Here is a 22,773-nt window from a genome sequence, read left to right as displayed (position 1 = left end):
GGCAAATCCCTACCTTCGGGTCGTGCCCCTAGCGCTCTGGAAGGAAAGCGGCTCTTACATGGGGCAAGGGCATTGTGTGTCCCCCCGAGACCTCTCCAGCCCCGGCCACGGAGCTCAGAGCCGCGGCGAGCCACGAAGCTTGCGCGGTGTCGGGCTCCACCTCCCCAGGTGGCAGGGCTCGGCCGCAAGCAAGTGCTGGTGTCTCGTGGACAGTCGGTGAGAGACACCCAGCTGGGTCCACACACACCCCACGCGCGCACACACTGGAGCTCCCTTCCACCTCTCCCCGGGTCCCCAGCACACACGCCCCCGAGCTCACACTCACGCCTACTCCCCGCTCCGCCCCCACCCCCAGGCCGCGCTCACCTTGCCACGCTCACCCCCGGCCCACCCTCGCGGGCACACGCGCTCACACCCGCGTCGGCACACTCCACCACCTCCAGGCACACCCTAGGATTCCTCCACTGGCCTGGGGAGACGCACCAGGCTCTGCCTCGTCTCCCTGCCCCCCACCCTCGCTCACGCGCGCGCCCCTCTACACACACACACACACACACACACACACACACACACACACCCTCTCACGGGGAGTCACTCCCCCGAGCACGCCCTCGCCCTGGGCACCCTCCCGCGGCGAGCCTCCGGGTCCTCATCTCTCCCTTCGCTGCCTGGCGGCCCCGAGCTCTCGAGCCCGGCCTGGAGCCGCTCGGCCGCCGGGAATCGGTAGGGAGACGAGGGCGCAGCCTCGCCGCCTCCCCCGGACTCTCCTCTCCGCCCCGCCCGCGCCGCGCCCCCACCACCTCCCCCTTCGGGAGAGGGACCTCGCCAGGCAGCCGGTGGCCCGCCGGGCTCCTCTCCGTGCGGCGCCAGCAGCGGCGGGGGCAGGGCGCGAGCGAGGGAGCCCGCAAGCCCGCGAGCCCGAGAGCGGAGCGGCGAGGAGGGGAGGGAACGCGCTGCCGAGCCGGGGCTGGAGCGGCGGCGGCGGCGGAGGGAGGGCCCCACGGACAGACAGACGCACGAACGGACCGAGCCAGGGAGGGAGCGAGAGAGACTTCGCCGGCGAGGAGGAGCGGCGCGAGCCGCGGCTGCTGGGCGCTTCCCCGCGCTGCTGGGTGCTCGGCGCCTCCGCGGCCCCCGGCTCCCGGCCTCAGCTTCCTCGCGCGCGCGAGGCGCGGGGTGCGGGGCCCGGGGCTCGCTTCGCCGAAGGTAAGAGGGACGCGACCGAGCCTTCAGGAGCCAGGAAGTGCGAGGAGCGCTGCTCCCACGCCTGTTGCTCCGGCTGCCCACGCGGCACCCTCCCACTCCTGCACCCGGGTGGGTGGGCGCTGGGGCGCCGGAAGGATTGGGGGTGGGGCTGGCGCCGTGGGGGAGCAGGCAGCCGGCCCGGGGGCGTCGGTTCCCTTGGGCTGCGGAGCCACCTCCGGGGCAGCTAGGCGCTGTGAGGTTTGGAGGTGGGGTTGTGAACCTCTGCCCTCCTTCCATTGGCCTGCCTTCCCTCGGGGGTGCCAGAGGCAGCGCCACTGGATCCGGCGGCAGGTGGCGACGGATCGCTCTGTCCCCCGCTCCTTGTGAGGGGAGAAGGAGAGAAATGGCTGAGGGTGGAAGCAGGGGGCAGTTTGGGGCGCTTCAGAAAGTTCTCCAGCCGGGCGATCCGGCGGTGTGCCTGCCAGAGGCTGGGGGCTCGCACATCTGGTCCTGTCCGACGCCGCTTCCACCCTGCGAGCTCGGGGAAGATCTCTGAGTGACACCGTGGGCCAACGCGGCCCGGGGGAGGCCGTTCCGAAAGACTCACTTTGCGAGATGTTTACACTGGGGATGAGGCGCTGAAGGGACTGGGCAGAGAAGTTACCTGGAATCAACTGAATTCCTGCACTTGCTTAGTGTTGACATTTGAATCGAGTCCAAGATGTTCTGCTTTTATCCTGGGCAGCCGTGATATGTCAGCAACAGGCTGAGGTTCCGGACCTGGAATCTGATAGCCAAGAGAAGGCTCGGTTGTATTTCTTAGGAGAGGGTGCCTGAACTTTCTCGCGATCCTAGGTACAATGCGATCTATTTAAGACCTGGTTGCTCTGTGGTGCATGGTGTATTTTGCATGAATGTACAGTGATGGTTAGGTTTGCGCTTTTTTGTACCATTACTTCAAGGGAACCTGGATATTTAATGTCTGTAGAAAGGGAGCCTGGGCCAGCACGAATTCAGTGCAAAACGTGTATCTTTCCCCATGTGGACATGTTGGCACAGGGGTGGGAATAGATGTGTTTATTTTTCCTTGTCTCTACTTGAATGCAATAAAATGCAAGTACACAAGGGACCCCCAGAGGAAGAAAGATTAGTGGCTTGTTCCGTTTCGCTGTTGAAGAGGCTGGAGGAAAAATCAAGAGTTCAGGAAAGTGCCCTGGCCAGCCTAGGAGCGGCAGTGCCAGAGAAGAGGAGCTCTGTGTGTGTCCCAGGCCTGTACCCCAAGATCCCCAGCTTGGAACCCTGTCAGTTTCATGCCTGCTTATGCAAACCCTGTGGGCACAGGAGAATGCCCCCTGAGTTGTGAGGACCTTCTCCTCCCCCAGACTGGCCCTATTCTGGGCTGAGCGATGTGTCGTAAAATTGTGGAAAGTAAAAGTTTCCAGAGCCTCTCCACACCCAGCTCTCTGCCGAGGTCACTGAAGGGCAGACCTTGGTGACATGACATTTTTGTTGCCTTGTGCCTGTGCTCAGGTTAGGTGTCGATCCCCAGGACAGGCTGCCTGGTCACTTTGCCCACGTTTGGCCCTCTACCTCCTCCAGAGAAGTTGGTTAACAGGGCTGCCTTTTTACAGCAGGCGAATATGTTTCCCTTTTCCAGGATTTTTTTTTTTTTGCCTGTGTCATTTCAGCACTCACCTGTTTTAAATGTCTCTTCCCCATCCTCCCCCCACCCCCATCTTTCCCACTGTCAAACTCTTCTGCCAAAAACAAAAATAGCTTCAGATTTTTCATTTGTAAGGCGTCCACGTCCTAGTAAAACCTTGGCATTTGAGGCCTGTGCAGTGCCATTGGCTGGAAATGGGGCCGCACTGTTGTGCCTGTTGCAGGAATTCATACCCAGGTCGGCTCCAGTAAGTGTTGGTGCCCATCAGGGGGTGAGCGCTGTGGTGATGGCCTTGGAGAAGCCCTGCTTGAGCCGGGTCATGCCGACAGGGTTTGTGTGGAGGGTATGGCTGGTATGGCCGTAGGCATGGTATCTGGTGGGGACGCTTTTCCTCCCCTTCAAAACTCACACACACACACACACACACACACACTCACACAGAAAGTAGCAATGGGGTAATTCCTCCCTTTTTGGTACCTTTTACCAGGGGAACAGGGCTCGAAGCTCTGGAGACAGCCTAGCTCTTGCCTGGCCTTCTTTTGGAAGATTGTCCTGGATTAATGCATGGCGTCAAAGTTTGGCCTTGGGACCAGAGGCTTTTATGATAGATAGAGAGGGACTGTTCTTCCTACCCCAGCTCTGAATTATTCATCTGAGAGCAGTTGGTAAAATACCCAGGGCCCTTGGAGAAGAGGAGATTGGCATGGGGTGGAGAGCGTAAGGTGATGGGGCTCAGCTTGGTAGAGGAAAGTGGCAGGCAGTGAGGCTTGGGAGTCAGGGAGAAACAGCACTGGACACCACCCTCTCAGGGTGTACAGCTGCATATCTGGCCCAAGCAGGGTGCTGCAGGGTACCTCTTGGCTCAGTGGTCTCTTACTCTTTGCCACTGGAACCCCTCAAGTTCCTGCCTTTCTGAGCTCCATTCTGGGATAAAGCAGGAATGTTAATAGTCAGAGGTCCAGGGCCCGGGATCTGGAGCCTGGCCCTCTTTACCCTCCAGAGGGGTGGCCAGGGGTTCTGTGGATGAACTGGGCCTTTGATTGCCTTGAGTTCTAAGCAATGCCGGTTGTGTGCCCTTTTCTGGGCACTAGCCTCATCAGACATTCCCAGAACTGCCCTTTCAAAGGCGGCTCAGACTAACTCTGTCCCCACAGCAACAAACCCAGATGCTCTGCTCCCTGCTTTGCAGGGGTGACTGCCATGGAGAGGTCTCAGCGAGACCTGAGCTACAGGCTTGATGTCCTGGATCCAGTAGAATCAAGGATTATTTGAGCTAAAGATCTCCTTGTCACTTTCTTGTCCAGTTATCTCATTTGACAGATGAGGGTTGTGAGGCCCGGAGGGTAATGGTGGCTTGCTTCCACAAGGTCAGGAGAGAATTGGAACTGGAGTGCAGGGCATCCAGATCCCATGCTTTCTGCTGCCTGGGGACGGGGTGAGGGGAGTACACATCCTGCTGTCTTCCATGGGGACATCAGTATCTGACGATACCTAGGTCAAGAAAGCCATGTGGCAGTGAGCTGATCGGTGGCCTCCTGGAAAACCGTCAACTCCCATATACGTGGAGTGCGGTCACCTTGAAGGAGTCGCAGCTCCTTTTCTGAAACTTGTCAGCATAAATGCCCCTGTCATAGGATTTTTGTGGGATTAATTAACTGTTGCTGTAAAAGTGCTTAAACCAGTGCCCACTGCACGGTCAGTGATCAGTAAATGTTGGCTAAATCTGAATTGGAATTATCTTGTCACCAATGTTTAAATTGTAGGCTTGCTTCCCAAACTTCCCTTGCGCCTTAAAAAAGCTAGCTGAGTGTGTGCTTAGGGACTACAAATTCTCCTAGTAACCTAAAGGAAATACAGGGAGCTATAAGGGTAAATCTCTTGAAGAAAGATATAAAATGCACAGGCTGTGTTCCCAAGTCTTCTATCAGCAGCAGCAGTGGCATGCGGATTACTCACTGCCGTGGATGAATGATCCCCCTGTTCTGTCCTCAGTTCCCGTAATCAAGAACTCATCGGGCCTGCGCTGTTTTACTCTTCTCTGAGTGGTGACATTTAGAGGAATGTCATTGTCATTCCTGATGCCTACTGTGACACCTGAATCAACCTCCCTTTATGAGGAAGCAGAGGGACCTGTGAATATGCTCCTTAGCACGAAGAGGGGGAAACTGAGGCAGAGATTGGCTCCTTGGGAAAACTCCACTGAGAGCCACAGGGAGTCAGAGGCACTTAAATTGGGTTCATTTTATTCAGATCTATCTTCAGAGTTTACTGAGTGTTTGCAGAGAGAATGCCCAGCCTTGAAAACCCCTGATAGGCACGGCATGGAGTAAAATCGATGGACTGCAAACGACATCTATATAATCTGGGTTCCCACCTACCGTCAGTAGGTTGAGCACTGACTACACTACCTCCTGAGTTGCCATGTAAATGTTGAGGTATCACGGGCTTTACCCTTAAGGAGCTTAGTGTGGGATGGGGAAAGCAGGGAAGAGACATGGCTATACCCTCGAACTCCACGTTGAAACTGCCTGGGTTTAAATCTCTCTGCCTAATTATTACATCCTTTAGCCAGTTATACCTCCTCATACTTCATCTTCCTCACCTGCAAAATGGGGACGACAGTGGTGTCTGCCCCCTGGGGGTGTTGGTGGGGTGGCTTGAGGTGGTCCATGTAAGCATGCAGTACTGTGCTGGCTGGCAGTCAGCCCTCAGTAAACATCAGCTACTATTCTTCTTACAGGAAGACCTTGAGAAGCAGTGTAGCACAGCACCTCAGGGCATGTGGTGTGGGGTCAGACTGCCCGAGGTGGGATCCCCATTCTGCCCCTTTCCAGCTGGCAGACTGCAGAATTTCAGACTTCTTGCTGGGGTTGCTGTGAGGAGTACATGAGATGATCCACAGGAGACAGTGCAGTGCCTGGCATAGAGTCAGTGCTCAATTATTGTTGGCCATGATGATTAATAAGACACTCAGAGAGTGTCTGTAATCCAGGCGAGAGGGCGATAGGTGCTAGGGAAGAGGGGCAAACAAAGTGCCGAGAGCCCAAAGGAGGAGAGAACTTCAGAGTGGGGAGAGGAAGGCGCATCACAGAGAGAGTGAGGCACACGTGGTATTCTAACAGGAGGGCTGGGTGAAGGGGAAGGATATTCCCAACAGAAAGGAAGAGTGCCCGCAGACAGAACGCACAAGGGCTGCGCATGAGCCCGTCTGTGGTCTAGGATGGGTGCGTGGGACATGGGGCTGGAATGATAAACCAGGATCCGTTTATGGAAATGCCAGAATGCCGCCAAAGAGTTCGGACTTGATTTTGTAGGCTGTGGGGAAATCTTGCTTAGGGAGATTACCCTGAGAAGAATGAATTTACTGGGAACAGGAGAAACAGGGTCGGGGAGGGGGGGGTGGGGGATGAGAGACAAGCAGGCCAGTGGGAAGGAGGCCTGAAGGAAGTGAGGCCTTAATGAGGGCAGTAGAGCTCCTGTCTCATTATTTGGCACCTCTTTGGGTGGAGCAGTGAAGAAGATGGCCAAGGCGACAGGCCCGGGGTTAGGAATGCCGTGAACAAAAGGTGGAGAGCAGCTTTTTTGCAGGGAGGTAGACTCAGCTGACACCTGTCCAGTTTCAGAGGCATCCAGGTGGGAAAGTCCGTGGTGGCTCAGGAATGAGAGGGGGGTAGAGATCTGGAAAACCTAGAAGAGTTGGGAGTCAGGAGAAGCAAGCAGAGTTACAAGGAAAGATGAAGATCAAATCCCATTACAAGACTCCCCCTCTGCCTCATTTCTTTAAACCAGCTGAATTCCAGAGGGTCCAAATAATTCTGAGTCTGGATTGGTTCTGTGTGATCAGCTTAGGATTTGAGAAAATGAGTGTCAACCCCAAACAATTTCCTGTTGCTGTTACGTGTGTTTCTGTGTCACCACATGTCTCCCCACAGATGGTATACATTTGGGATTGCAGAGTCATTTCACTATCATCTTTAAAAAGCCAGATTTGGGAAGGTGAATCTGTTTCCCAAAGCCAAATATAATTCTCCGCGCCACTGTTCCCTCCATCCACGCAGGTGATGGGGAAGTGTGTACTCAGCGTGGCTCAGAGAGCAGTGAGTGAAGGGCCGAGGTGGCCCAGCCCTGGGGGAATCTCTGAGGGTGGAGAGAGGCCAGGTGAAAGAGGCTGGCTTGGGAAAGAGTATTGTTATATAACCTGAGGGAGTTATGGATGGTGGGCAGATGGAGACGGGAGGCGAGGAGTCTGGAGATGGCAATAAGCGTGGATCAGCTTCCTCTGGGAGGGAGAGGGACAATGCATGGAAGGCAGGTGAACCAAGAATCCAAGAGTCCCTTGCAAGGTGGGGGAGGAACCCCGGCTTCACAGCTTCTGCCACATCTTTCTATTATGGCTCTGAGGGCGTGATTAGACACGAGGTTGCTGGATGTCCCAGAGTAGCCCTCCACCAGAGTCAGCCTTCTCCATGGGACTCGGGGACAGAACTCCACCAAATCCTGGGTCTACTGTGGTCACCTGCCATCTCAGAGAATTGTCCAGACCTGGGCAGCCCCAGCCTCCTCACCCATGAAGAGTGGAAAGAATGTGTTTACCTGATCTCCCTCATCCACATGCCATTCCTGATTACCCTAGTGGGTGAAGAGAGAAATAAAAATTAGCATGTTTATCCCACTTTTAAATTCATTTAATGAGAACTCATTTACCCTCTCCCAATTTAAATTCGTAATAATGCCATAACCTTTCGGAGCTGATTATTACCCACGTCTTCCCAGATCTTTCTGCTAAAGACGCTTTCCCTCCAAATGCTCCTGAGCCCTCTTGGAACTTGACAGTTTGTCAGGCAGTCAACAAATTCTGGTGATCCCACACTGCTGCACGGCCCGGTGGGTGCTAAGTGCTCTCCCAGCGAAGGGAGGGGAAAGAATCAAGTCCCCTCTCTTTGGTGGTGACTTCAGTTCCATTAATTTGCCTTCCAGACTTTTGCTCTTTCACTTACCGATGACCCTTCCCTGTGTCTCATTTCCCACCGGGGGGCCAATCAGGGACTCACTGGTTCTCCGCTCTCTCTTCCTGTCTCCAGGGGTCGCTGAACTAACTCTCAAGCTGGTGTGCGGGGTGGCGGAGCAGTGGCCGCCCAAGAGCTGGAGTCACCATGGCGGCCGGAGTCGCAGCCTGGCTGCCTTTCGCGCGGGCTGCGGCCATTGGGTGGATGCCGGTGGCCAACTGCCCCATGCCCCTCGCCCCCGCAGACAAGAACAAGCGGCAGGATGAACTGATCGTCCTCAACGTGAGCGGGCGGAGGTTCCAGACGTGGCGGACCACGCTGGAGCGCTACCCGGACACACTGCTGGGCAGCACGGAGAAGGAGTTCTTCTTCAACGAGGACACCAAGGAGTACTTCTTCGACCGGGACCCAGAAGTGTTCCGCTGCGTCCTCAACTTCTACCGCACAGGCAAGCTGCACTACCCGCGCTACGAGTGCATCTCCGCCTACGACGACGAGCTGGCTTTCTACGGCATCCTGCCCGAGATCATTGGCGACTGCTGTTACGAGGAGTACAAGGACCGCAAGAGGGAGAACGCCGAGCGGCTCATGGACGACAACGACTCGGAGAACAACCAGGAGTCCATGCCCTCCCTCAGCTTCCGCCAGACCATGTGGCGGGCCTTCGAGAACCCGCACACCAGCACGCTGGCCTTGGTCTTCTACTACGTGACTGGCTTCTTCATTGCCGTGTCGGTCATCACCAACGTGGTGGAGACAGTGCCGTGTGGCACGGTGCCGGGGAGCAAGGAGCTGCCGTGTGGCGAGCGCTACTCGGTGGCCTTCTTTTGTCTGGACACCGCCTGCGTCATGATCTTCACGGTGGAGTACCTCCTCCGGCTGTTCGCGGCGCCCAGCCGCTACCGCTTCATCCGCAGCGTGATGAGTATCATCGACGTGGTGGCCATCATGCCCTACTACATCGGCCTGGTAATGACCAACAATGAGGACGTGTCGGGCGCCTTCGTCACGCTTCGGGTCTTCCGTGTCTTCAGGATCTTCAAGTTCTCCCGCCACTCCCAGGGCTTGCGGATCCTGGGCTACACCCTGAAGAGCTGTGCCTCTGAGCTCGGCTTCCTCCTCTTCTCCCTCACCATGGCCATCATCATCTTTGCCACTGTGATGTTTTATGCCGAGAAGGGCTCCTCCGCCAGCAAGTTCACGAGCATCCCGGCCTCTTTTTGGTACACCATCGTCACCATGACCACACTGGGGTAAGTCCTGCTCTGTTGGACTGGAGAAGGGCGGAGGTTGGATTGACGATGACGCTTTGGATGGTGTCAGGATTGGGTAGAGGAGGATGGAGTCGCTTCTCCAAGTTGTAGGAGCAAGGGAAGCCCCTCATCAGAAGAGGAAGGCACGTGAATGATTTGCTTGGGGAGGACAGAAGTCTCGGAATTGAGTTTTCTTTTGGGGGGGGGGGGGTGGCATGTATTTTACAAAACACGGAAAATTAAATCACCATTTATTTTTTTCAGCCATGCCTTCTGTGTATGTGTGTGTGGTGAGGGAGAGGTGAGTGGCGATTGCTGCATGCTTATATGCATCTGTGCTTGCAAGGGCTGCCTTGAGGAGAAAAACGGCGTAGCAGGAAGGAAGAAGACAGCGAGAAGTTCAGCGAGTGTGGTCAGGAGGGTACAGATTTCCGTTAACAGAAGACACCTAGAACACTCTTTTTGGATCCTTCCTGCATTTCTCCCTTGTCGTGTATTTGCAGGCTGCTTTCTCTTTTGCCTTACTTCTCTTCTCTGCTGCCACAGATGCTCAAGGGTTCAGTAGCTCTAAACAGACTTTCTCTAAGGGACTCTGAACTTGGGTTTTCTGCAAAGTGGGGCACCTGATTTGTTTTTTCTCACTGAAGGAACAGCAGTCTTGCTTTCTCAGCCTGACTCTGTGATGGAATGATGCGGCCTTCCTGGGCGATTGTGAGATGTTCTGAATGGATCATGTGGTCAGACACAGTGGCAGCAATATCATCAGAGGGAGGGAGAGGCGCTCAGTGAGGTCACAGGTGACTCTGTCTCTTCCATCTCCCCGAGGTCCCCTCTGCAGCTGAGGTCACCAAAATGTATTTGCAGTACTGGGATGTGAAGATTTCCATCAGAGGATGGAGGGTGAGGAAGCAGATTACAATCTTCACCCTAACAGGATTAGGGCCAATGAAGGCAGCTTTACGGAGACGTGTATTTCTTAGGGGTTGCTGCTTCAGCCATTGCAACTCGTTGAGGCTAATGCAGAATCCCTTCACGATTCATATGCTGGGTCTATATTTGCTTAGGCCAGGAAGCATTATATTGCTGATGGAGAATTCATGAAGCTTTTTATTTGGTGTTTGACAATTCGGTTCGTGGCGTTCTGGTGATTCGATTTTTTTTTTTTCCTGGCTGAAACCCTGTGACACTGGTATCGGTTTTTCCATAGCGCCGCATGTGCTTATTGGGAATGACTGAGCAGGTGACGGGACCTTTTAAAATGATTACATTTGTCATTCTGCCACATGGGAGGGAGTAGCAAGGGGGAGGGCGAGGGGTGTCACTGTCCACGATGGGGGCATTCCATTCACCTCTGTCCATCTGACAGAGTCCACCCTGCCCCTTCCTCCCTTTCCAACACACACGCAGCCTCCAAATAGCTGCTCCCACCCAGATGGGCAAGAAAGTCTGGTCCTTTGACCTTGCCTCTCTTGGCTCAGCGGGTGGATGTGGCTTCCTGGCACAGTGGAATATTTAGGGATTAAAATGGGCTGGAGAGCTGGCCACGTGTCATGGAGAAGGAAGCACACTTGCTGCTTCTGTGCTAACCTGACCATCCCTTCGCTTTCCTGAAAGGGACCGCTCCCACAGCCAGGACCTCCATGGCTGCGCTCTGACATGGCTCTGACTGTCCAGTGCCCTCAAGTGCCCCTTGGTGGGACTCATGACACCAGAGTGATGCCTCAGGACCACCATGGGGAGAAAACAGGACAGACGGATGGGTGTCAGAGTTACAGTGGGACCGTTTCAGAGGAGATCAGTGGAAACTTCAGGGACCACCTGCCCGTTACTTTTTATTAGTATAACAGCCTATGTGTGTCTACTATGTGTCAGCAGTGTGCTGAGCACTTTGCACATGTTATCTCTTCAAGTCTTCACAATAGCCTTGCAGGGTAGGAAAAATTCTATACAACTCTGAAGATGCAGCAGCCGAGGCTCAGAGAGGTTAAGTGAATACCTGTAGTCACATAGCTGCTAAGGGGCAGTGCTGCTTTGCAAATACCAGTCTGGCTGTCTCCAGGACCCTTTCTCTTCTCATTCCCCCCTCTACTTGTTTCCGTACTATCAGGACCCGTAGGTGGAAATCAGCCCTTCAGAGTTATTTTTTTATTATGGCCTCAGGGTGTCATAGTCTATTCTAGTCGTATCACTATTGAAGAAAGAAAGCATCAGTGCAGTGAGTGCTACAGACACCTCACTAGGCACACAGGGAATTTATAAATAAAGCATTTCCTTCTGGCCAGTTTAAGTTCTGCCTTGGAAGTTAATGGCTGCTTTCATGGCAAAATCCAGTGTTTTACTGTCATTGGGGTGACCAGTGATTTCCTTTAGCCTTCACTCTGTAGAATCAAGGTCGAGTCCAGTGTCAGGGGGTGGACAGTCATGGCTTCACATTTATTTTTGGGAATGCGGGAGGGGCAAAGCAAGAAGACTCTGCCAGAGAGTGAGACAAAGAGGAAGGGCAGGATACCTGCGTGGGAAGAAGCATGCTCCCCCTGACTGTGGGCACTGTGGACTCCTCACCCTTCCCTTCCCCGTGCATCAAGACGTCTAGCCTCGGCGAGGAAAGACTCACCGGCAAGAACAAGAAAAGAAGCCTTTTAGTTATATCTTCCTTAACCTCAGTTAAGTAACGGGAAAGCAGGTGTTTTCTTCCCTTCCACCCTGGCTGGTGTCGCCCAGTGCTGGACTGGGCTGCTTTGACTTTGACCTGAGTTGGCAGTGGGAACCATCACCAGGCTCACTGCTCGGCTATACACAGCCAGTGTTTGGCAAAAAACACTTTTAAATGGATGGGGCAATGCGAATGGGGCTCCTTTTCCATTTGCTTGGTCTGATACGGTTCTCAGTCCCTTCCAGACCCGCCTGTCCTCTCTCTAGGGTGGACCCAAGATTTGTGTCTGCCCCAGCCCTGGCCCCAGGGAGAGAGGACGGCAACCTTCACCCGGTGTGTGGTCCCCCCTGACTGGCGTGCTCTGCTGCATTGTGTGGGTCTTCTTGCCCTTATTGGAGGTCTTACCCACCAGACCCTGGAAACCTTTCCTCTCCTCGGCTGGTTTCTGTCCTGAGCTCATTCACTGGCTAGTTGTAAGCTTGTTCGACCATTCCAGAAAGCCTGTCTTTTGCTTTCTCTTCACCGGCATTTGAGCCCCAAGTGGCTGTGCGATACCAAGGGCCAGTGTTCTGCCTCGTTCCATGTTCTGTCCAGTTGCTTCCAACAATTCCCAGCAATTCTTCCAGTCTCCAGACCCTCCCCGCCCAAGCCTTCCCTTGCTTCCTATTTCCAGTCTGGAGAGACTGTCTTGAGTTGCTTCGCAGAGCAGAGCTGACTGACTGGCCGAGCGCTGATGTGCCGAGTGAAGGAGTTCGCTCTTCCTGGCTCTGGCTGCCATCTCTGCCTGCTTTCCCGGGATCCGCTGATGAGTTTCAGGTGTCCTCCAGGGAGGGATCTCCTGGGGCCAATTATTCCCATTTATTTAATTTCTCAAAATACCTGAAGCACACAGGACAATAACAGCCCAGCTGCCACCAACGCTTGAGGATGGCTTTCCTTTGCCACCTCCTTTGCTGGTGGGAAGGACACCTGTGCCCAGCCCAGGGTTCCCTTGTGCCCCCTTGACAGCTGAGTTCCCACGTTCACCATTAAAGGATTAATTTCTGTGCTCATAATGGATGCTGTAAATAAAATAAATCCTCAGTTATCTCAGTTACCAGAGGGAAGGGATAATACGGAACTCCCAATATTAAATAAGACCAGCACATCGAGTTTGGGAATGTATTATATGTCACAGACTTTTTCAAAGCAGATTTTCCCTCTTCATTTTATTTGACTTTGCTTGACATCGCCATTGGGCGGACTGCCTGGGCCAGTCCGTGGGTGAAGCTCACGTGGGGCATGGGGAAGAGGGGAGGAGAGCTTTGTGAGCAAGCATCCGCAGGGCCACGGAGGACCAGCTCCAGGCCTGGATGGGGTGGGGCTGCTCTTGGATATCTTAGGGAGGGGGAGTTCGACCCGGGAAGGGCAGGGAGCAGCAGAGCAGTGTCGCTCCTGATGAGGTGGCCCGCTGCTGCCCGGTTGGCTTGGCTACGTAATGGAGACCGGCAGCCTGTCTTCACCCCGTGTCCTGAGATGAGAGAGCTTTTGACAGTGTCCAAAAATCACTTTAACGAAAACAGAATCGATTTTTACTTCTTCCAAGCAAAAGCAGCCTCCAGATGATTTGCATTTCCCTTTAAAGCATAATCCCGGAAGGGTCCTGCCTGAGGTTTCCGGAGACTGGGAGCCCGGCCTTGGAGAGCAGCACAGGCACTCCACAGAATGGGGTACTTGATCAGGCTCCCCCAGTGGAGACAACCAGAGGTGTGGTTTTGTTAACCCTTCAATGCCTGAAATTCTGGCTGCACCATCATTCGCTGCCTCTGGGGGGCCCACCAACCCTCCTCCCACCTTCCAAATGCCTTGGTGTGGGACACTGGCCAAACGGTGGCCACCTTTGATGGTGGTGGGTCCCTGCCCAGGGAGATTTGATCAGAGTGCACTTACTGGGAATAAATGACCTCAGGGTCTTTTCTTGGTTTGACTTTTTTTTTTTTTTTTAAATTTATTTATTTATTTATTTATTTTTGGCTGTGTTGGGTCTTCGTTTCTGTGCGAGGGCTTTCTCCAGTTGCGGCGAGCGGGGGCCACTCTTCATCGCGTTGCGCGGGCCTCTCACTGTCGTGGCCCCTCCCGTTGCGGAGCACAGGCTCCAGACGCGCAGGCTCAGTAGCTGTGGCTCACGGGCCCGACCGCTCCGCGGCATGTGGGATCTTCCCGGACCAGGGCACGAACCCATGTCCCCTGCATTGGCAGGCAGATTCCTAACCACTGCGCCACCAGGGAAACCCGGTTTGATATTTTTTAACCAACAGTTTTCTGGTGCTGAAATTCCTAAGAGTAGAAACCTGCATCCCAACAAGGAATCATTCATTCATTCAACATTTACTGAGTGCCTCCTGTGTACCGGGCAGCATGGTAGGCTCTGAGAATACACAGGCACTATGATGGCATATCAGCCCTACATAAGGTACAGACAAAATGAATTGAATGAGACTCAGTTCTCTTCCTTTGAACCAAAACAAGAGAGGGTGGGAAGAGCAGTAGACCAAGGTCAGAAAAGAGGCTTTTACTCACACTCCTCCCGTCACCCAGAGACTACCCTTCACTCTGCTCTGTGTCTGGCTAACCCCCGTCACCCTTCGAGACAGCCCACATCGTCTCCTCCAGGAGACCTTCCCAGCCCTCCAGGAGCTCCGTGCCCCTCCTCCCGCCACCCACTGCAGCCCCTGCATACCTCTGTCTTGCCAGTTGCCACATTTTATTAACTTTATTTGTTTATGTGTCTTTCCCCCAGGATATGAGCTCCTCAAGGGCAGGTCTCTATTCCAAAGATCGTGGTATGATCCATGCCTGGCACAGGGTCTGATATGTATTAGGCCTCCATATATATCTGTTCAGCCAAACAGGTTTGTACCCCAGCTTACCCATCTTCAGTCTTCTCACTTGTTAACCATCTCCTGCCCATTGTGAGAACCAATGAAAGTGCTATCTGAATGTCGGTTATATGGTCATGTCCGACAGGATATTTGTGGGTGGGTGGAGATGGGGAGACCAAGCAGGGCATTCTCTGGTTCTGACGTCAGTCTAACAGAGTTGGGGCTTTCTTGCAAGGGAAGTTGAAGCCTTTGTCTTTCACTATTGGCTACTTGGCCAGGCTTCCCACTGCAGACTCTGGGGCAGGGAGGAGCACAAAGAGAGCCATAAATAAGCCCCCCTACCCATGAAGTATCCCTCCATTCGATTATTTATTCAACAGATATTTGAGTAGCTACTAGGCTCTGGGGATACAGCATCAAAGAAAACAACCCCTGATCCAGTGGAGCTTACATTCTAGTGGAGGAAAACAGACAGTAAATAGAAAAACACATACATACATACATGTGTCCTATCAGGCAGCAATTCATGCTGCAGAGAAGAATAAAGCATGATGTGAGAAATTGGGGGTGCTGAGTGTGAGACGGGGTAGAGCAAGGGGGAGTTGCTATTTTAGATGAGAAGGTTAAGACAGGCCTCTCAGATAAGGTTACATTTGAGCAGAGACCTGAAGGAATGTGGGTTTCTTGGGGAAGAGCATTCCAGGCAGACGGAACAGCAAATGCAAAGGCCATTAGGCAGGAGGGGCCTTGGTGCACTATTCTTGGAAGGGCAAGAAGGCGCTTATGGCCCAGCCCCAAGAGCAGGTAGTGGGAAGCAGCTCATGCAGGGCCCTTATGATCACCTCAAGGACTTGGCCCTTTGCCTTTCACTAATCTGCTTAGAATGGGAAGCCACTGGAGAGTTTTGAGTAGACCTGACTCATGTCTTAAAAGGATCCCTCTGGGTACTGGGTAGTGAATATATTGTATGGGAGAAGCTACCACAATAATCCGGGCAGGAGATGATGGTGGCTGGGATCTAGGGTGGTGGTGGCAGTGGAGAGGGGAGAAGGAAGAGATTCTGCATTTATTTGAAGGTAGAGGTCACAGGACACACATGCTGGTTCTGCTGTCAGCCTGCCAGCTGAAAGCTTCACCAGCTCCCATGGCAGAGAACTGGCCTGAAGACACATTCCTAAAGACCTCCACCGCTGGGAGAAACATTTCACAAGAAGAGACCTCAAGGGCCTGCAGGATGGCTCCCGGACTCTGGCACAGAACGGACAAGCCCCATAGGCCGAGCTGGATGGCCAGCTGAGAGCAGGGCTGGGCTGAACTGGCAGTCAGTGGCAGCATCTGCACCTGATTGGGGTTGTCTTCAACCCAGGCAGAACTTCCCTAGCACCTGCCAAGGGCTGGGCACCACCATGCGGGGACGATCTTGGCTCAGAAACTGAAATGGAGTCTCAGAGTCAGCAGCTGTGGTAGCTGCCGGCACAGAGGGGCAAGCGGAGGGCTTCAGGGCTACGGAGGAGGGAGAGGTGAATTCCCACGGGTGGGATGTGAGCTTCGACATTCTTCACACCAGAGTCACCACATTAGATTGCTCTTCCAATCCAACAGTTCAAATTGCTGTGATTTTCGGAAAGGGATTTCCACGCTGATGCCCATTTCACAGCTCTCTTCCGGAATCTCTCAAAATCAATCTCTCTCTCTCTCTCTGTTTGGTTTTGTTTGGGTTTCCCCCTTTAAACGTACCCATAAACACAAACATGATTCTTCCTGAGGAGCAGCAATTATTCTGCCTGAAAATAGTGTAAATAAAAGACATCCTGGCCCTCCGTCTCCCCAGGGGAGGGGCAGAACCCCTTGGTAACTACATGGGGATTTTTATCTCTCTCACCCAGGTGGGAGCGCCTGTCCCAGGCCACGCAGGGCTCTTGGCCACATGCCATCATGGCCGGGAGCTACTCCCGGGCAAGGAGAGGAGCAGAGACTTCTCTGTGAGTTCCCCCATGCCCTGTCCTCAGACAGGTGGTCCCCTCCAGGAAGCTGACACTCTAGTCACATCTTAAGTGTTCATCCTTTGTGATGACCAAGTCAGTTTTTCTTTCCTGGGAAGTGGGGACCAGACCCTTAGCAATCTCTTTTGGAAGGAGTGTATAGTAGTGAATTCAAACCAACTTTGAATGGGGACTTGTTTGTGACGAGGAGGAAGGAGTTACCACAATGCCTTCAAGAACCCATAGCTCTCGGCCAAAAGGCTCATGTACTGTGGCCTCCAGGTCAAGGCCAGTGTTCCTGCCTCTGTCCAGACTGCTTTTCTCAGACCAGAACGTAGGCCTCTTCTCCCCAGCCCCAGCTCTCTCCACCCAGCTCGATGCAAATGATGGGTTGGTGGGAAGGGGCTTGCTGGGGAGGGAAGATAACTCAGCCTTTGCTGACCATGGCTGGATAGAGGGAGATTGCATCTAGCTCATGTAATCATATTCCGGGTGTCAGGACTCGAATGAGTGTCATTAAACTGAATCAGAAAAATCGTTTTAATATAAGTGCCACCTCACACACAAGCTAGTTGATGGAGAAATGCATGGGGCTGGGGACGCCTCCTTTGTAATGCGATGCCGTAAAATCCCATCACCTTCATTATTTCCCACCGAGCCAACACATCATAATGCCCATGAGCGGCAAAACAGCTTGAATTTAATATACAGAAAGTCCAATCAAACAATAAATGGATGGAACTATATAAAGAAACCATTTTCTGGGAGGCTGGCTCCATTCTCTGGGATTCAGCTCCCTGACACGTGAAATGTGCATCAATTTTCCCCAACTAATGCAGCTGCTGAATCACCACATTTGATATTTGTTTGCTTCAGAAGGAGAAGAGGGGAACTTTCCCCCCTACATTATCTAGCTATCAATGCAAAATTGCAAATCTCATTTTCTTTGATTTGCATCCAGTGGTTCCCGGTGGCACAGCAAGGCACCCTCCTATTACCAGCAAGACTGGAAACACAGCCCTCCCTCCATCCCAGAACCTTACTCAGTCCTGGAGGCACTTTTTCATCATCTTTAAACAAAATCCAACTCTGGACCCAAAGTGGGCTGTTAGGGAGCTGGGACGTCCCTACCCTTGCAATCATCTGAAAGAAACTGGCCAAACCCCGGGCCATGCTGACAAACCCCAAGTTCCTGTGATGCCCTAATCGTCCAGTCTTGCCTTCAAGGTTGTATAGAGCAGATGTTTCCTTCTGGACCAGATTCCTCCCACCAGCACAGTCCTCCATCTCCCCTTCCATCCCTGTTACCCAGCCAGTTATTGAGAGGCTGTAAACGCAAACAGCAACCCGATCAGCCAAACAAAATTAAAAAGGCAAATCAGTTCCTTAAAAATCATACAGTACATGTCAAAGACTGATGGAAATCATGTTTTTATGCTTCTGGTGTGGGATTCTCTCCAACGCTGTTTTTCCAACGGGATGGATAACTGAGAGTTAACCATAATTACAGGCTTATAGCTGCTGAGAAGTATCATGAGTTTATTTTTACTTCTTCCTGGTCACACATATTTAAACAGGAGAAAAAAAAAAAAAATCCTTAGGAGGATTCAGGTAAACTGAATGATATCAAAACCATGGACAGCATAAATCTCGATTCAGTTCAACAAACATTACTGAGCACCTAGTATCTGTGAAGCACCCTATTAGGCAGTGTTGAGGATACCAAAATAAATGAGACCGAGGGGCACTGTTCCCAAGAAGTTTACAGTACAGCAGGGGATTGGAGTATATTTCTGACTGTACAGGAGAGAATGGGGCATGCGTTGAAATGATCAAGAAGTGTTCGGCACAGAAGAAAAGCTTAATGAGTATTTGTTGATGAACAAATGATTGGCTTCATGGAAAGGTGAAGTTTCAGCTGGACTGACAGCAGTGGGCAGAATTTTGATATGTGGAAATGGGAATTCCAAGTAAATTGCAAAAGGACATGGTGCTTAGGGAGCTTAACTAATGTGCTGGTTTCCTAGTGTTTAGGGTATGTGAGGAGCATGGCTAGAGATAAGCAGGAATAAAAGGTTTGCTGAAGGCACAGAGGATCTAAAATATTAGGCTAAAGGATTTATTTGGTAGGCATTAGGGAACCACTAAAGGCGTCACATTGATTAGGAAGGTTTATCCAGCAGCTGTCTTCTTGATGAACCTTAGAAAGGAGCCCTTGGACAGGGTGCTGTCAGCCAGGAGACGGATCCAGGGAAGAGGTAAAGAAGGCCTGACCTAGGACAGTCACAGTGGAAAAGGAGAGAAAGACACCCAGGAGAAGGTGAAGTCCAAAGTAACTCTGGAACCGTAAGACTGGACAAGTAGAAATAAGGAGTTGGCAAACATTTAGGAGGAACAGGTGGGCAGGAGGTCAAGGGCAAGGCAGAGACAATGAGCTTGCCTGTGGGTCTGTGGTGTTTGCAGGTAACCCTGAGTGTCCTTGAAGTGGCCGGCAGGCAGGTGGAAATGTGGGTCTGAGGCTGAGCAGGAAGAAGGGGGCTAAAGCAGCAGGTTTCGAAATCATCAGCTGAAGCAGGAAAAATAGATGAGATTGCCCAGGAAAACATGAAAGGAAGGAAGAGGAGAGGGCCTGGGGAACACTTCCTGCCCCAGGCCCTGCTTCTCTGGCACCTGCCCCCTTTAGGAGTGGGGGTGCCACCTGTGAGCAGCTTTGCCGGTGCCTCCATTCAGCCTCTCTCTTTGGCCCTTTCACAGGGCCAAAGAAGTGAAAGGAAGTTCCCTTTCACACCGGGTTTCTGCTGGAGCTAAAAGGTCATATTGGTTTCCGGAGTAAAACAAGGTTTTCTTTTTAGTCTCCTACCATGATAATTAAATAAACAGCACCGACCCAGGAAATCAAAATTGGTTTACGGGCTTTGCTAAAAAATAATAAGAACAGGGTCCTTAACATTGGCATGTGGGTGGGAAATGGGGTCTAAATGGTCACAGACCAACAAACATCCCTTGCCTGGCCAAGGGGGATGCTGACTCTGAGTGGTGCAGCCTCCGTGGGTGACACTGTCTGGCCTTGTAGTGCCAGGCCCCCGGGCGGAGTCTCCAGGCACTGCAGACACTGTTTGTCCCACCCATTCCCTCCTTCTTCTTAGAGAGAAACATCAGACGCCCTCCTGGCGTCCCTGGGGGTGTCCTCTGGCCTGCCGCCTCTTGGAGACATCTCTCTTGGGCCCTCGGTAAGCACCCGGGGAAAGCGATGGTTCAGTAATTCAGCAAATTTGCATTGGGCTGTCTTTGTGAGCACGGCATAGTCCTGGTTGCCAGGAGGGGCTACAAAGAAAGAAAGGGGACGAGGACTAAATCCTAGGAGGCGGGCGTTAGGTTCCCTTCCTATATATGAGAAGACTGAGACGTTGAGAGTGTAGGCCACTGGCCCAAGCTCCCACGGTATAGTAGCATTACTAGATTCAAACCAAGGTCTTCTGACTCCTTCGGAGTCCGCTGCTTCATAAGAAGCTTCAGTCTAGTAACACGGGTGCCTTGTGCGCACACAGAGCTATATTTCTGGGTTCAACAAGGTCAGAGGTATGAGTAAAGGGCAGAAAAGTGTGAGGGAAAGGTGAAGGAGGCAGGAACCAGGGAAGGCTTCTTGGAGGAGGTGGCATTTTAGCTGGTCCTTGGAAGCTTGTGGTGGAAAAGTTCAATGTGTTCCTTCATTTGATCATTTATTGAACAAATATTGTGAGTCTCCACATGCCAGGCAGTGTGCTGGGGCTGAGGATGTATTCACGAACAGAACAGGCAAATTCTCAGAGGCTGGCATTCTAGTAGGAGCAGCAAACAATAGTCAGATGAATGTATAAAGTGAGAATGAAACGTTGAAGTAAAAACCAGGAAAAAAAGATGAGCCTGGTAAGGGGAGAGAGAATGAGGCCATCAGCCTGACCCCAGGGAGAGATGAGGGGTCCCAACATGAGGGTAGAGGAGCAGTGACACTAGCCTCTCCTGAAGTGAAAGCTCCGTCCACAGTTGATTAGGAGTCGGTGAGAGGCTGGCCCCAGGACAGAAATGATGATTCAAGAGCTGTGTTTGAGTCTCTTTAGGGTTGTTATCCAGAAGGTGAGGAGACGGAAATGAGTAGCAACAGATTCACCCTGACACGTGAGAGACCACTGTCCCTCATCATCAACAACAACAACAATAATCGTAGCTAATATTATCAAGCTTTTATGATGTTCCAGGTATGGTGCTAACTGTAAGTCATTTACATGGGCTTCCTCATTTAACCCTCCTGATAACCTCCCCTTAACCACAGGAGAGCGAGATTACTGTTATCTGTGTTCTGTCCCTGAGAAAATCGAAGCCTGCTCTCTGGTGAACGGAGAGGCTGGGTTTCAGACCTGAGCTGCTCTGACCAGCGTCTGCTCTTTACCTATCACTAACCACCCAGATTCCCATCGGAGAGGCGTTCGAGACCTCTCCCTCCCCAGGCTCTGTCTTGGTCAGCGGGAGGAAGACACAGCGTCCCCAACCTCCTAATGTGCCAGCACCAAAGACGCTCGGGCCTGTTGGCAAAGGTCATAAGGGTGAAGAGTGGACACAGGATGGTGACGAAGGAGAGATGAGAGTTGCAGAGATGGGGCCAGCGGGATCGAGGGGATCCAGGCTGGTCTGAACCAACAGAGACAGGAAGAGCGCATGCACGGGCAGGGGGTGAGTTCATCAACAGGCAAGGAGCATACCGGTGGAAAGGAGGGAAGACAAAAAAAGAAGGAGGTGGGAAAGTTTAGTGTTGCAGCAGAGTCTGTGCAAAAGAAGAAATATGTAAGGGAGAGGGAAAGTTGTAAATATGCATACTGTGTAAATTTCCTATGTAAATATCTCAGAATAAAAGTCTAAAAGTCTCATGCCACCTCCCTCTCTGTGGAGATTCTGGTCCCTGGTGCCTTTGTTGCCCACGTCCTACGTCTGGAAGTTGGCAGCATTCCCTCTCTCCCACCGCAGACCCTGGGGCATAACTCAGCCTTTCAGCTGGCCGCCTCCGCAGCCCACTAGAGAGATCACAGCTCAGTGCAGCAGGGAGCTGGAGTCCAGTCCTCACAGTTTTGGAATGGAGGGAAGCAGCGCTGTTAGGGGAGCCTGTCAGAACCCGGTGACAGAGCGCAGGCTGCCCTGTCCTCCAGGCCCCTCCCAGTGATCTGTGGCCGGGAGCTGGGGCAGGTGGGGGATCGGGTGAGGAGCCTCCGGGGGCCCATCATCCCTGGGGGGTCATGGACGCTCCCTCGCCCCCGCCGACCCTGAGGAATCACAGTACCAGGTGTGACTCTTCCTTTGTCATCTCTGACCCTCCCTCCCCCCTCTGCTGGCTCGTCAGTTGTTGTGGTGTTGCACTCCTTCAGCCTTTTTCATGCCTTCTCTGCACCAGAGATGGAGAAGAGCAGTTTGCCATATGTGACCCTACATTTGTTATTTTTTTTCTTTTTTCCCTTCCTCCCCGGCCTGTTTCTCTTCTGCCTCCAGAAGCTGCTAGACGTTTTCCTGAGATTTCTGTACCTGAGGGCTTGCATCTCTGTCTTCTGAGCCAAAGCCCCCTCCCCTCTCCAGAAGAAGCGTCTCTCCAGGCTGGCAGAAGGCCATTGTGTTGATTAATAAAACATTTTCCTGCAGCCTGACGGGCAGGCTCTGAGTTTGGGCAGGGCTTAGAGAGAGATGATGAAGAGTTATACCCACCACCAACTCCACATACTGTGTTTGACTTTCCTAATATTTCCATATAAGGTCAGCTTCTCATCTAAGGAGCAGAGGCTGCCGTGTCCAGGCTCTGATTTAGGTGTTTATGCTGGTTCACGTGGGTTAACCGGACCCTTCTGCTGGGATTGGGCTCTATAGAACAATGGGACGACCACTGAGCTAGGAGTCAGGAGATGTGGGTCTTGGGGCCAGCTTCAGCAGGCTGTGTGATCTTGGGCAAGTCACTTCCTCCCTCTGGTCCTCAGCCTCCTCTCCTCAATGATGAAGGGTTGGATTTAGTGAGTTCTCACCTCCTAACCAGTTTCACAAGCTGTCAGTCTCTCCCAGATCAAAGGAAAACTGATCGTTAGCCCAGTGGCCTGGATGATCCACAGCCCGGAGAACCAGCCCCTAGATGCTAGGGCACTGGGGACCTTCCCATTTCC

General features: G+C 52.7%; 1 protein-coding gene across 1 annotated transcript in view; it reads left to right on the top strand.

The window, feature by feature from the left end:
- Window positions 1-1,148: 1,148 nt before the first annotated feature.
- Window positions 1,149-22,773, top strand: part of KCND3 (potassium voltage-gated channel subfamily D member 3) — a 227,773-nt gene continuing 206,148 nt past the window's right edge. The window contains exons 1-2 of the mRNA XM_068540494.1: window positions 1,149-1,206; window positions 7,930-9,107. Of these exons, the coding sequence (XP_068396595.1) occupies window positions 8,002-9,107 (1,106 nt within the window). The 5' untranslated portion in view covers window positions 1,149-1,206; window positions 7,930-8,001. The remainder of the gene's footprint in view (window positions 1,207-7,929; window positions 9,108-22,773) is intronic.

This window comes from Eschrichtius robustus, chromosome 3, assembly GCF_028021215.1.
Source record: "Eschrichtius robustus isolate mEscRob2 chromosome 3, mEscRob2.pri, whole genome shotgun sequence".
Lineage (NCBI taxonomy): Eukaryota > Metazoa > Chordata > Mammalia > Artiodactyla > Eschrichtiidae > Eschrichtius > Eschrichtius robustus.
This window is presented reverse-complemented; position numbering and strand designations above follow the sequence as displayed.